Source organism: Musca autumnalis, unplaced genomic scaffold, assembly GCF_047663935.1.
Source record: "Musca autumnalis isolate F117 unplaced genomic scaffold, ASM4766393v1 scaffold_1, whole genome shotgun sequence".
NCBI classification, from domain to species: Eukaryota; Metazoa; Arthropoda; class Insecta; order Diptera; family Muscidae; genus Musca; species Musca autumnalis.
Window position 1 is genome coordinate 295,062,891 of NW_027411644.1, and position 15,693 is coordinate 295,078,583.

General features: G+C 35.9%; 2 protein-coding genes across 2 annotated transcripts in view; both read right to left on the minus strand.

Annotated features, from left to right (window-relative positions):
• LOC141389748 (glutathione S-transferase 1-1-like) overlaps window positions 1-15,693 on the minus strand; it is a 178,629-nt gene that overhangs the window by 51,219 nt on the left and 111,717 nt on the right. The window lies entirely within an intron of this gene.
• LOC141389745 (uncharacterized) overlaps window positions 11,607-15,693 on the minus strand; it is a 115,783-nt gene continuing 111,696 nt past the window's right edge. Inside the window, exons 2-3 of the mRNA XM_073961751.1 lie at window positions 12,392-13,136; window positions 11,607-12,323 (exon numbers count right to left, since the gene is read on the minus strand). Coding sequence (XP_073817852.1) covers window positions 11,712-12,323; window positions 12,392-12,613 — 834 coding nt within the window. The 5' untranslated portion in view covers window positions 12,614-13,136 and the 3' untranslated portion in view covers window positions 11,607-11,711. The remainder of the gene's footprint in view (window positions 12,324-12,391; window positions 13,137-15,693) is intronic.

Below are 15,693 nucleotides of genomic sequence, written 5' to 3' on the forward strand. Positions count from 1 at the left end.
ATTGGTTACCAGATTTGAAATGCAATTTAAATAAAACACGTTAAAACACTCTGAAATGGACCAATATTTTTACTTCCAACGTAGACTAAATACCAAATCTCAGTCATTTCGGTGGATTGTTGTGGCCACAACCTTCTCAATAACGAAATTCGAGAGGTACCGTTCTATGGACCTATATGAAGGCGTGACCTATACCGAAAAATTTCATATGGAAAGTTTTATACCTCAAATTAGGACTACATACCAAATTTTAACAATTTCGGAGCAATATTGAGGCCACAACCTTCAAAATACCGGAAAACGGGAGGTAGCGTTCTTTGGGGGCTATATGAAGGCGTGGACCAATACCAACAAAATTCTGAGGGAAAATTTTACACCCCTAACGAAGGCTAAGTACCAAATTTCAACCATTTCGGTGTGATAATCGGTTGGTACCGTTCTATGGGGAAATTTTCGTACCCACAACGAAGACTAAATAGCAAATTTCAGCCATTTCGAAGGAATATACCGAAATACCGAAAATCGGGAGGTAGCGTTCTTTGGGGGCTATATGAAGGCGTGGACCCATACCAACAAAATTCTGGGGGAAAGTTTTATACCCCCAACGCAGGCTAAGTACCAAATTTCAGCCATTTCGGTGTGATAATGAAGCTAAAACCATCAAAATACCGAAAATCGGGTGGTACCGTTCTATGGGGGTTATATCAAAACGTGGGCCGATATAGCCCATTTGCAATACCAAACATCCTAGGAGTAATAGAAACTGCTATACCAAATTACAAAGCTCTATCTTAAAAATTGCGAGCTGTATCTTGATTTCAACAGACGGACGGACGGTTATATCGACTTAGAATTTTACCCTGATCAAGAATAAATATACTTTATAGGGTCTCCGATGAGTATTTCGATGTGTTACAAACGGAATGACAAATTTAATTATACCATCCATATTATGGTGGAGGGTATAAAAAATATGAACTTTGACCGCAATTTATTTTAAAATCTATCCGGCAATTTTCTTAGTTTTTTTTTGATTTTTCTCATCTATAAACATTGTTGTTTCAGAATCCACAAAAGTTTCCCACGTGTAAGCACCTTTCATTTAAAGTTAGTTAAGTTGCAGCGTGTTGGCCTTTAGGCTAACGAGGGTATATACACTCTGATACGACCAAAAATGTACCTAATCGAAATAATGATTTTAGACCCCAAGTATGTTTGGAGGAAATTAGTTTCAGACAATTTGGAGTCGATTTAGCCATGTCCTTCCGTCTGTCTGTCTGGCTGGTGCGCACGATAACCGATTGGAACCAAATTTTGCATTTCGTAATATTTTTTCCAAAATTATTTTATGTTCAAAGATTGGCCACTACGGTGCACTCCTTCGGGTACCTCCCCCACAAAAGTAAATTTTTTGTAAACTGGAAAAGGTGACATTTAATATGTCTTCTCGGATCGTTTCGAAAAATTTTTTCTGCAGATTGTCCTTGAGACCCTCTTTACGAAGGTAAATTTTTTTTCCGGTGCAAGTCCATACTTCCGAAAATAATGGTTCCAAGAAAACCTCCCAGCAAATACTAAAATGGCAAATACGCAATATAAATATCGGAGGGAATTTCTAATTGGTCGACATTGAATTATTCATCCAGTCATGTATCAGTTTGGAATGTGGACTATATCGGCCACTTCCTTGAGTACTTTCTACACAAAATTCGGAAAAAGTGCAGTTTAAGAATTCCATTCAAATAGTTTTTTTTTTTTTTTTTTGGTTTTGCAAGATAACTTTTGCATATTCGGTCCATTATTACCTACGGACACAGACAAAGTTTGTGCAAAATTTCAGGAACATATATCGAATTGTTTGCACTGTGTTTCCACTGTGCGTCGGACACGATTGAATTTGTTAAACCAGTTTATATACCGATAACCGGTGTTAAAGACAGTTTTCTCCAGATGAAGACCACCGGAATGTCAGTGTCCACTTGAGATGAAAGAGGTACCAAGATAAGTTCTAGGCTTTGTCCCGTTATGACCGGGTAGGACTGATCTTTGTTATCTTAGATTCCTTCCGTCAACTTCTTTGGGTACAGTTTGCAATTTTCTATAGATTGGAAAGAAAGAAAATACATTTTTCTATTTAATTAATTCTCTTTCGAGTTAAGCTTATTAGACCTATTATATACATTGAAAAATTAGGAGTCTCTGAGACATCAAAGGCTTTCGATAATCATCGATTTCATATGTATTTATAAATTAGGAGTCTACCGAAGTTCCACGCATTCAACCATTACGCTACGTTTCACGGGTGGTTAAGCCGATCTTCAGGCGTATTGAATGTTGTTTTTGTGGCAGACGAAGGCAAAGCTACGTCTCACTGGTGGTTAAGCCGATCTTCAGGCGTATTGAATGTTGTTTTTGTGGCAGACGAAGGCAAAGCTTGGGAACTTGTATACTTATCGCACTTCATTAGATAAATGCATATGCGAAATTATGTCAGTTAATTGAAACTCCAAACTTTTCCTATAGTCCTGCTTGGTAATCCCATTGGGATTACATTCAATACGCCTGAAGATCGGCTCAACCACCATAGGTCAATACATGTCTGTTTGAGTAGCTTAAGGGTTAAAAACAAAGAACAACAACTGGTATTTATTAAATAGAATGCATGCAATTGTTTCAATTTTTTCGAGTGGACAATAACCATAAGCAATTTTAAAAATTCCATTGAAAATAAAACTTGTTATGTAACAATTTTTGTTGTTGTTTTCAAATGAATGAATTCAGATAATCTGTTTTTATATATTAGAAATATAGACAACTTGAATACCGGCTATGAAACAATGAATAAATACATCATTGTTCAAATGTGATGTTTGTTGTCAGCAAATAATAATGGTCGGAATTTGTCACAGTTTGTGAATAATTCCAAAACAAAAATTCATTAGCTACCTTACAACAAGTTTAATGTTAATGGTAAAGACAATGAAGAACTTCACACAAATAATGGTAATAAGAGACACTCAGAAAATTTCCCATTTTATTGTAAACAATGACTTGCAAAATATTTAAGAATTTTGAGAGAATAGAATTGTGCAAACTATACATACATATGTACATAGGTACCTACTTATGTACCTTATCCGGTTTTATCTTTACCTACAAAAATGAGTAAGAAATATGCGCACATTTCACGCATTGCTCATCTTGACCTCAAGAATTGTAGGGGATTTTCCGCACACACAAAAAACTCCCATTCATAAAATTCTTAAATCGAATTCAAACTAATTTCATGTTAATTATGGCAATGTGTATGCGTGTTTCTGACGTTTCATTTCAAACTAGTTTTGTTTTAAACAACAATACCCATGACGTGTATTTGCTGTTCATTTTCTTAAAATGATTCAGACATTGAGGCTAGACAGGCAGATAGTCAGTTATAATTGAGGTATGACCCATACCTAACAAATCTGGCAGGTGAAACCCCGCACAGTTTCAATGACCTTCACTGTAGACAAAAAACGTATTTTTGATATTTAAAAAATTGCTTAGAATTGCTTTAAGAATAGCTTAGTTTTGTTTCGAACTAGTGAAAAACATTCGAAATGAAATTCTGAATAGTTTTTTTTTTAAGTTTTGTTAACCTTTTTGGATATACATACATACATATATTTAAGAAGTAAATCCCCCATTCTTTACTTAAAGTGAAACAATTTATAAACCAATTTCGAATCTACATTTAAAGGGGGTTTTTCGTGACTTTTGTGAAAAATAAAGGTCGAGATTTTCAAGGGCCTTGCACATAATTAACTTTACAGGCTTTTTACGCTAAAATATGTTTATTTATATTAGGCCAAATCTATGAAAAAATTTCCATGGAAAGTTGAGCTGTTGGATTTATGACAGCTGGAGACTTAAAAATCTCGTCTCCAGTTTCACTCCGGTTGATGACAGAATTGCCACAATCCGTCTAAAAGCAAAGTTTTTTAAACATCGGTCTTATCTGCGTCCATGCTCCTACCGAAGAGGAAGATGATCAGACCAAGGATATATTCTACGAGCGAGAGAGAGAATATGACCGCCGCCCTGGTCATGACATTAAGATTGTTCTAGGAGATTTTAATGCTAAAATTGGGAGGGAAAATATCATTGGTCCCACGGTCGGTAAGTTCAGCCTTCATGAGGTAACATCCGACAACGGAATGAGGCTGATCGATTTTGCAGCGGCAAAAAGCATGGTATTGATATCCCCAGATGGGAAAACAAGAAACTAGATTGATCCAGTTGTGATAGAAGGAAGACACTCTTCCAGTATCTAACATAGCGAGGAGCGAACATCGATTCGGACCATTTCCTTGTAGCAGCAAAGGTACGCACTCGTGTTAAAAGTGCGATCTAACACAGGACGGAAGCTTGATGTCGAGAAGCTGCAAACACAAAACAGATCACAAACTTATTCCGCTCAACTGACTCACATACTGGAAGACGGCACTCCTTGTACCGCAGTGTCAAAAATAGCCAACTCACTTCAAACTGTTTGGGTACCAAAAACCACCACCTAAAAATCGATGGTACGATCAGGAGTAACGTAACACTACTGAAGAAAAGTACGCGGCATACAGAGCAATCCTGAATTCAGTAGAAACACAAAGCGCGAAAGGAAAATATGGTGAGAAGAGGAGAGAGGAGAAGCGTATTTTCGGAAGAAAAAAGAAAGAGCAAGAAAACGTGGGCGTGAGAAACTCGATATGTTCAGGAGTCAGAATGAAGTCCGAAAATGTTACCAGAATATAAAACACCAGATTGAAGGGAAGATCTGGAAGGAGCATTTCAAGGAGCTCTTAGTATCAAATGTGGGCGGCGTAGAATGTCTACCACCTAGCGAAAGCGAGGTCATGACAGCAATTAATCGACTGAAAACCAATAAAGCAGCAGGAGCTGATGCGCTGCCCTTCGAACTGTTCAAGACCGGTGGCGAAATGCTGATAAGGAGTACGCATCAGTTAATTACCGAAATTTGGCAGGAAGAAAGCATACCCAACGATTGGAACCTCTGCGTTATATGTCTATGTCCCACAAACATAACAGAACGGACAAGGGTTTGTTTTTTGGATGCAAACAAATTATATGTTTGGGTGCAAACAAATTATATGTTTGGGTGCAAACAAAAACAAACCTAAAAGCCACACATGCACTAGTGGGCGCTTACTGAGAGCAACGGAGCGTAAATTTCAATGTAAAACACATTGAAATGTATGCACACTTGCTCTCAGTAAGCGCTTACTGGCTATCTCTAACATATACACACATTTATAAATGGTGGTGGTTTATTGAAAGGCATAGAAAAAAAGGAAAAGCACAACACACTCATAGGTACATAAACAATTCCAAAGAAAGACAAAACAGACTTTAATAAAAGAAAAAACTGAATGAAATAACTTGTAAAAAGTCGTACTTTTAAAAAGAAAAAATTATATAGAAACAAATTTTCTTCAAAGTTCAAATCATCTGGTCATTGTGGCATCTGGTCATTGTGACTAAAAAATAAAGAAAATCGAGAGGTACTATCCAAGTTTTTTGTCTTCGAGATTGTATGTCATACATTTGAAGTAAGTACGTGTACCAAAATTGATGCGCCTACGATAACTAAGAATGTGGAAAAGAAAACTACCACCGCAAACGTTTTAAGGACCATGATCTGTCAATCAGCTCCAGGAATGTTCGAACTCTTTATAGAGAAGGTGCAGTTTAAACATTGGCAGATGTAATTGATAAATACAAGGCCATGACATAAAGCAAGAGTTTGGTTGCAGATTTATAGTTGATCGGAGGTTAAAAGTTCTGGTCTCCATCTTCACCCCAGTGAATAAAAGATTTGCTTCACTACTGATAAAAGCAAAATTCTTCAATATCAGCATATCAGCTCAGTGCACACATCGATGAACTCTATAAAACGAAAAGTTGAGGAAAGCGTGAATGTAATATATGTTTGCCATATAACGATGTTAATCTTTAGTATTCAGAAAAGTTATTATAAATATAAAATGTTATGGCTATATCAAGGGCATTGACACTTGAATTTTTTAAACAGTGGTGTTAATCGATGTCTGTACTGGGCTGCTCATATTACCGTTGTTCTGATCATGACATTAAAATTATTCTAGGCGATTACCAGCGGAGCTGATAAGGTGTATGCATCAGGTAATTAGCACCATCTGGTACGAAAACCCCGACGATTGGAAACTGACCAGTCTGTGTCACGTCTACAAAAATGGAGATAAGACTGTGTGCTCTAATTGTAGGGGCATAAATTTGCTCCCTGTAGCGTATAAGATAGTATAAGGGGCATTATGAGAACGACAAAACGTTGCCCACAGTTTTTGATAGGAAATCGTCAATAAAATTTGGAAAATCGTCAACATGTTCCAAATCTAGGTTATCGGTTATCATTTAATGCGATTTTACGCGGATAGTTATGGCAATGCGACTGACTACATAAGATACGAGGACTACACTATAACTTTTTGGAGCAGCAATGAAAATGCGAATATTTACCATCAAAAATAGTTGCATTGTTTTGTTAAGTAGTCTCCAGCATGATTTATACAATTTATTATGCGCTCAAACAAATTGTTGATGCACTTTTTCCATTCCGATTGAGACACCTCCAAAACATGGTTTTTGATCGCTTCGACAGCATCTTCTGTTCGGGAAATCAAATGTACCACTCAGAATTTACCGTCCTATGTTATTTAAGCCATATAGTGTCCACATGGTTAGTTAAACTAAAGAAACAGGCGACCATTTGCTTCGAAGTGCTTCTTCCATGATCAACTTTGGCACGGTCGATCGCGGTTTTGTTTCGGGCTCATACGCATAGATCCAAGATTAGTAATCTATGACGATATTATAAAAGTCGTTTGAAGCACCGCGATCGTATTTATTCACAAGTTTTTTTTGTATTTATACAAAACAAGTAAGAAAGGCGTTAATCTCGACCAGACCGAAATTTTTATACCCTCCACCACGAACTGTATTGAAGTGAAAGGGAACAATTAGGTTCCTTTCGTTTATGAAAGTACTAAGATCTTCCTTATTTTTTGCAAGAACAGAATATTTTAACTGATATTATTCCATTTAAAACAACTCGTGTGAGTCGCCATTGTTGTTCTTTCCAAACATCGACCAATATTTATAATGTTCCGAATTGATATTTTGTACCACAAAATACCTAAATCGGGATATATGTATATGGATAGTTTTTTTTTTTCCTGCGAGTAAGTTTTCTATCTTCTGAGAACACAAAATTCCATTGAACAACCAATTCGGTAGAAAAATGTGAATAAGATCTTCAAAAAGTAAAACCCTCAGCCAATGTGAACAGCATCGGTATACATTTTCAATGGATCTTCGAACAGACCCTAAACTGCACTTAGGCACAAATGTTGAACTTTTGTGGGGGAGGTACCGTAAGGAGAAGACCATTTTAGAAGTTAAGCTAAATTTGGACAAAATATTAGGTGGTCCAAATTTGGACAAAATTGGTTGCCCCGTTCAAGAAATAGCGTGCATATCATTTTAGTGACATTTTTTAAATATTGGGGGGAAGTACCAAAAGTTGCGGAACGGTATTGCCCAACTTCGAAGTTTGGACAAAATATGACGATGCCCACGGTTCGAGAGTTATCGTGCTCTCCAGCCACTACATAAGGTGCCATAGGGTTTTTTACACCTTTTGGACTGTGTTCTCCTCTGCCCCTGCAAAAACTTTGGCGTCGTAATTGAGGCACCGAATGCAAATTGCTTCGAAAAAAAATCAAGGTGATTCGAGAGCAGGTCTTAAAGTGAACTTATCAGAAATTTTGTGTGGGAGGAATCAGAAGGAGTGGTCAATATAGTCCATATTCGAACCTGATCTATATCTGGTAGATATATTAGGATGTGTAAAGTATGGACCAAATCGGTCACTCCCTTCATCGTGCGCACTAATTTTCGGAACATTTTTGAACTTTTGTGTGCAGGTAACTGAAGGATTGGACCGATATGGGTTATCTTCCAACTTAAACTAAGTTTGGACAAAATATTACGAAGGCCAAAATTTTGACCGAATCGGAAAATCCATTCGAGAGTGTTCTTGCGGTCCAACCACTACACACGGTGTCATAGGGTTTTTTGCACCTTTCAGGCCATTTTCTCAAGAAGTATGGACTTGCCCAAGATGAAAATAGTACCGTCGTATGGGGGCGGTGAACAAAAGTTGCTACAACAAAATTACGAAATTTTGTGTGGGAGGTACACGAAGAAATGGACCGATTAAGTCCTCATCTATGTCTGGTAGAAATTTCACGATGTGCAAAGTATGGACCACATCGGTTACTCCCTTCAAGGGTTATCGTGCGCACAAATTTTCCAAACATTTTCGAACTTTTGTGTGGCAGGTAACGGAACTTAAACTAAGTTTGGACAAAATACTACGAAAGCCAAATTTTGGACCGAATCGGTTGATCCGTTCGAGAGTTATCGTCCGCCCCAGCCAGACAGACAGACGGACGGACATGGCCAAACATACTGGGGGTCTAAAACCATTATTTCGATGAGCCACATTTTGCCCGTATGAAAGTGTATATATACACGGTGTGCCTTATCCAAATTTAAATGGAAGGTGCTTACACCTGGGAAGTTTTTGTAGATTCTGAAACTACAATGCTCATAGATGAGAAATATCAAGAAACAGGAAAAAAAATGGCCGGAGGGATTTTCAAATAAATCGCGATTTAAGTTCACATTTTTAGAGGTTCTTTAGGTTTTCACAATTTTGCTTGAAAACCCCGAGTCCTATGTAAATGGGCCTAAAGAAAATGTCGTAGCTGTGAAAATTCTCCACAAGGTTGACCTTTATGATATTTTCGTAGGTTTTACCGTTTTTGATACATAGAAGTTCAAATTGAGACAATGCACTGACTGTATCGGCTCCTTATAAAATCATATCATGGTCAGTGCGCCTTAACTAACTTTTGATGAAAACCGCTTATACATGGGACGATTTCGTGGATTCTGAAACAGCAATGTTCATAGATAAGTAAATAAATAAAAACAGAAAAAATCGCCGGAGGGATTTTTAAATAAATCGCGATCAAAATTCACAATTTTGTGTTTTTTTCTAGGTTTTCACGATTTTGCTTGGAAACCGAAGGTCTTATCGAAATGAGTCTAAAAAAATGTTGTAGCTGTGAACATTCTCTACAAGACTGAATTTTCAATTTTTTTCGTAGGATTTACCATTTTTGAGATATAGAGGTTCAGTTCAAATTTTTAGGTTTTTATATTAAGTCTTTAATATTTTGCTTGGAAACCGCAAGTCATATCAAAATGGGATTAAAGAAAATGTTGAAGCTGTGAAAATTCTCTACAAGATTAGATGATTTATTTTTTCCTAGCTTGTACCATTTTCAAGATATATAAGTTTAATTTAGGAAATTGCAGTAATGACATTGTTTTATAAGGATGCGATACAGTCAGTACGTTGTCTCAATTTGAACTTCTATATCTCAGAAACGGTAAAATTATATAAATATCATAAAGGTCAATCTTGTGGAGAATTTTCACAGCTACAACATTTTCTTTAGGCCCATTTACATCGGACTCGCGGTTTCCAAGCAAAATCGTGAAAAACTAAAGAATCCCTAAAAATGTGAACTTAAATCGCGATTTATTTGAAAATCCCTCCGGCGATTTTTTCTTTCTTGATATTTCTCATCTATGAGCATTGTAGTTTCAGAATCTGCAAAAACTTCCTAGGTGTAAGCACCTTCCATTTAAAATTATTTAAGGCGCACCGTGTATACCCTCGTTAGCATAAATGTTGAGGGTATAAAAAGCATAAAAATTTATTCAAGCGGTCGGGAACCTTATATGGGGCTATATCAAAGTGGGGACCTATGTTTTGGTGGAGAAGTTTTGTGACCACTAGGAACCTCGAATGTCGAATTGTAGGTACTTGGGAAAAATTTTAGCTAAAATCCAAAAAAAAAAAAAAATCCATCTACTAAAACGCGAGTTACTAGAAATTCCAAAGTAGAAAAATCGCCAAAAATTGTTTTTGAAAATATCACGTATTTGATCGAGTTTTCTGCGGACATTGAAATCGGATGCGGTCAAAAATTGTATGCACTTTGCGCAAATTAGCGATATTTTAAAGGTTTTTTAATACTAAGATGCAGCCGATGCTACATCTTAGCCTCTAAATTAAATTTCGAAAAATATATTCAACTTAAAAGATATGGTCTTGCTGTACATGAAAATCACATGCGGTCAAAATGATTTTAATAATTGCGCGATTTATATGTATTTTAAAATGCATATAAATTAAAATAGGTTATTTGCCTATTTTTCAGAAGACTTAAGATATATCCTCAGCTACTTAATAATTTTCCTCAATGGGAAAGCTTTAATATGAATGTCTATAAAGCAAAATCCGTCAATTGTATTGGGAGATTTAAGCAAAATGAAGGAAGTATTCTTGTAGATTTTTCCAATATTTTCTATTACTAATGCATGTGAAAAATTATTTTTTCAAACAAAAAATAATATTTTTTATGAAAATTTGTGCTTATTTTGGCTGTAACATCGAAACTATAATATCAATCAGTATGATTTTAGTTTCATTTGATTCGCGGTAAAGTTTTGATCCACAACAATTTGTTATGTAATTTTATGACCACTAAATGGGCCATATTTGAAAAAAGTTGACTTAATTTCAATAATTTATCAATTTTATGTACATTCCGCGAATTCTGTGTAACATTTTGCAGGTATTATGCCATCTACTCGCTGAAGTCACTTCGAGAGAACTTTTTTTGTAACAATTGTGCTCATTAAATTATTATAAGCGTTTTTATTTTAAAAGCGTCATAACTTTTGTCCGCAGCAACCAAAAATTAGCTCTCGACCAGATTCGTACTGGGAATTTTTTTTCTTAACCTACATATCAAAAATCGTTAAAAATCGCGCGAAAAAAAATTATCCTTTTTTTCTGAAATGGAATATGAAATAACTGACAATATTGGTGATATACCCTCTCTAGCCTAAAGGCTGAGGGTATAAAAAAGAATCGTTTTAAATTTAAGCAGGATTGCTTTACAGATAAGAAAAAAATATGTTTGCTAAATTTTTATATTTTGTGGTTAAGATTTGTCAATGTTATGTGACTAGGCGAATGCTTAAATCGCAAAGAACAGTCAAAATTTAAGCAGGATTGCTTTACAGATAAGAAAAAAATATGTTTGCTAAATTTTTATATTTTGTGGTTAAGATTTGTCAATGTTATGTGACTAGGCGAATGCTTAAATCGCAAAGAACAGTCATTTTGATGTGAATAGTCAAATCTAACCCCAAACCAAATCCGTTTTTTGGAAGAATTGATTCACTCTTAGAATTAGAATTTAAATTTAGATACAAGATTATAGTTATGTCAATAACTTACTAATTGCAAATCCAGTAAACCTAAGCTTAATGAAAATTCCAATACCAATAACAAAACACATCGTAAGCATACATTTTTACAAACATTTTATTACAAAGTATAAAAATACTATCATCTACTTAAACTCTATCTTAATAGCTAAGAGTCTTACTTTAGCGCTAAACTAAACTACTCATTATTGTCAAATTTTTTACTGTGTGGGACGGATTTCTAGATCTACAAATTACTCTAATCTTCATTCCTGATCATTATTTACATAATGATTGTCCTCAGCTTGCATTAGACTTTGCATTTCTTTGTATTTACGAATGGCATTTCTTACAAATTCTGAAGCACGTCTCACTCGTTCTGGTGTCATTTCTTCGGCCAGCATACGACCTACATCGGCAGCACCTTCTCCACGTAGATAGGATACAGCCTTAAAGGAAATATTACAAATGGGTGTCAAATTGCAGATGGCTGTGGTAATGGCACCGCCAAACAGAATCATGGCCAAAGCACCCAAAGCCGTGAGAACCATTTGGAAGATTGTTGAACTCATGAGGGTGGTGAAAATATTTTGTAGGGCAGTTGAGATGGTGCTAATAACCGAGGTAGATGCAGCAGTTCCAGTTGCTGCCACATTAGCTGAGACGGATGGTACCAAAAAGCCATCATAACCTGTTTGTACAGCAAATGGACCGGGATAGACGGGGGCAGGTGCGGCTCCATAACCAGGATAGGCATAAGGGGCAAAGGCGCCAGCAAATTGAGCCAAATATTGCTGGAAGGCTTCTGGTGTCAAATAGCCAGCATATATTGATGGATCAAATGTCGCTGAACCAACAGATGAATGATGTTCGGGTAACTGAAATTTATTTACGATTGTTCGTTATTAAAAACTCTTTGTAGAAATGAACTAATACTTTTACTTACCACATAAGTAGGCTCTTGATTAGAATTGGAGGTTTCCAAATCTGTGGCATTTGGTCCAGGTGTCACCGGTTGTTTAGTGCCATCTTCAACTGTCACAGTTTCCTGCTTTTCTTTAATTGGTGAACCTATAACTTCCTCTCCCGTTGAATCTATGGGCACGGCCATAACATGAGATCCCAAAGCAACTACGGCTGTGACATACAATAATCTAAATGTTTTCATTGTTTGTTTATTTGAATTTGCTGTCCTGATCTTCACTGCTTAACTAACTTCGTAGCACTGATGTCCTTTTGTCACATATCACACACTATTTATACCAAGGATTGTAAGTGCATGCACGATAAATATCCTCTAGAAAAGGTCGCCCAATTTCTTGGAAACTCACTTAACACTTTAACAAAGGCACCACACCTAATTTCCCAATCTATGTGTGTGTGGTGACCTTGTAACCGGCCTTAATTACTTTCAAAGATATTTGCACAGGTCAGATTTCCTTTTTTTGCCCTTATTTAAGGACAGGTAATTTTCTTCCATTTAGTTTGCCAATATTTAAATTATTTCCTTGGAAAATGTGTATCCGTCTTTCTTTAGATTTAGTGTTGTTGTTGTTTTGTTTTCAGGTAAGCGCTTTGACAGATGCGTACGATCACTCAACGTAAAATTACAACTAATAGTGCAACTGAATTGTCCCAGCAGATGCAAATACCTGCTGACATTCGTTCTAACGTGGGCTGTAATGTACAGTCTTGGCAAAAATATGGAGAAATCAGAAAATTTTCATTTTAGATATCATAGCTATTTTCCTATATACACATATTAAGCTGATTTCGAGAATATGGTGGTCAACCTCGATTATCGTAATGTTAGCTACATAGTCAGAGTATTTCACCTGTGACATAGAAGTGTAGATACCAGCGAACGGTCCTGTAGTGCGATTTCTAACTCAATTTTTGAGTTACCGATAATTGTCGTTAAAATTAAAATGCTTATAATTTCAGTAATTACCGATGTTTTTCGGTAATTTAGCCGCGAATAAAAAGCAGTCGCAAAGTTCTACCGATAGCAAGAGTGTTGTCATCTTTTATTTGCACTTTTCATTCATAATTTTGGTTTAAATTTTACCCACTTTTGTCGGTAACTCAAAAAATGTGTTAGAGAATCGCACTACTGATCGAAATGGATATGACAAGATAAGGATTTATATTGGTCCCTCATAGTCAATCAACATACCTACGAGTATGGTGGTATCAATCTCTAGAAATAGCGCGATCGAAATGTTTATATAAGAACGATATTGAATTGGATTGTTGTTGACCACAGCAAACCGGTTTACATATCATTATCTGGAATTCTTCACCTAAAATATCTAATGAAAATTTGGCTAAAGCCTCAAAAATTCCTAAAAGCTTTCAATCTGCAGCATTATATTAGGGCTATATTTGAGAACGCAAAGTGATACATTACAGTCACCTTCAGAGTTTGTAGTAAAACATGAACCTAACCCTTTCCAACATCAACAATTCTAGATTCATAGAGCGCGCTTTAACAAAATTTCACTTTCCCAACTGAGCTTGAACTTGAACAGGTTACTTTGTCAACAGAAATATGCCCTCATTCTGCGATATAAAGAAAGAAAAACCAATATGTTCAACACAAATCGTTCACACCTCTGTATATTTTAATGATTTAAAATCAGTGGTTTTCTGGGGTTCATTCGTTTTTGTTTCAGGCAGGCTATTAGCCAACAATTTATACTTCAAAATGTGGATAGAGGAGATTTCCAGTCCATTGACAAAGAAGTCGTAAAGCCGACCTACTGCCACGCCACACCGACATATTTTCTATGTATGTCAAAAAATTGTGGTTCATAAGAAATAAAAGTAAGAAAGTATCCGTAAGCTATGCTGACAGAGATATACCCTCAGCCTATGACGAAGAAGGAAGCAAACACAATAATTATGCCGTATATAAAATATGTTAATTATGTAATATGAATTAGCTTCACAATACTTGTAATTTGTAGGTACTGCAATGTGGTGCTAAACCAACTCATTGACATATGTTAATTTAAAAAAAATAAGTTTCAGTGTTTTATTTAAAAGTAAAAACAAGAAAATAATTTGTCGCTTATCCTCAATAAATATATTCTTTCTCATGATGGAATCTCTCAAATAAAACGCTTGCCGTTTAATTTTACCATCATTTATACTTTAAATACAAGCGTTCTATTTAAGAGATTCCATCATGAGAAAGAATATATTTATTGAGGCTAAGCGACAAATTATTTTCTTGTTTTAAGTGCACTTTTAAATAAAACACTGAAAATTAATTTTTTTTTTAATTATTTTTTATTTTTAACTTTTTAGTAAATACATTTTTTTGACCACTGAGAACAAAATTATAGTCAATTTACGTCGAAAATTTAGATAAAAGCTTTAAAAAGTCTGAAATCGTGTAGTACCGTTATATAAAGGCTATACCAAAATTTTTTGGGGAGAAGTTTCTGTGCCATTGGGGACTCCAAATGCCAAGTTACAGCCAATTCGGCCTAAAAATGAAGATAAAATCCTTAAAACACTTGAAATCGGGCAGTACCGCTATATGGGGGCTATACCAAAACCTGGACTTATGTCCACAATTTTGGTGGGGAAGTTTCAGTACCATTGCGAACCTCAAATGCCAAATTACAGCCTATTCGGGTTAAAAATGAAGATAAATCAGGTGGTACCGCTATATGGGGGCTATACCAAAACCTGTACCTATGTCCATCATTTTTAGTGAGGAAGTTTCTGTACCAATGGGGTCCCATCCTCATAATACTTGAAATCGGGTGGTACAGCTATAAGGGGGCTATACCAAAACCTGGACCTATGTTCACAATTATTGGAAATCCCAAATGCCAAATGACAGCTAATTCGGGCAAAAATGAATATAAAATCCTCAAAATACCTGAAATCGGGTGGTACCGCTATAAGGTGGCTGTAGGAAAAAATGGGCCCATATTCATGTATTGTCATCCAAATCTGAAAAGTGTGCAAAGTTTCAGTTCGATTGGTCAACTGCAACTGTGTTAAAAATGAGTTACTAAATTGGAACTAAATATGGTGGTACCGCTATATGGGGGCTATAGGAAAAAAATGGACCCATATTGGATTTGGTTTCATAGTCATGTATTGTCTTCCAAATCTGAAAAGTGTGCAAAGTTTCAGTTCGATTGGTCAACTGCCACTGTGTGGAAAATGAGTTACCAGATTTGAAAAGCAAGTTAAATAAAACACCGTATAGTCCGTTCAAAATAGACA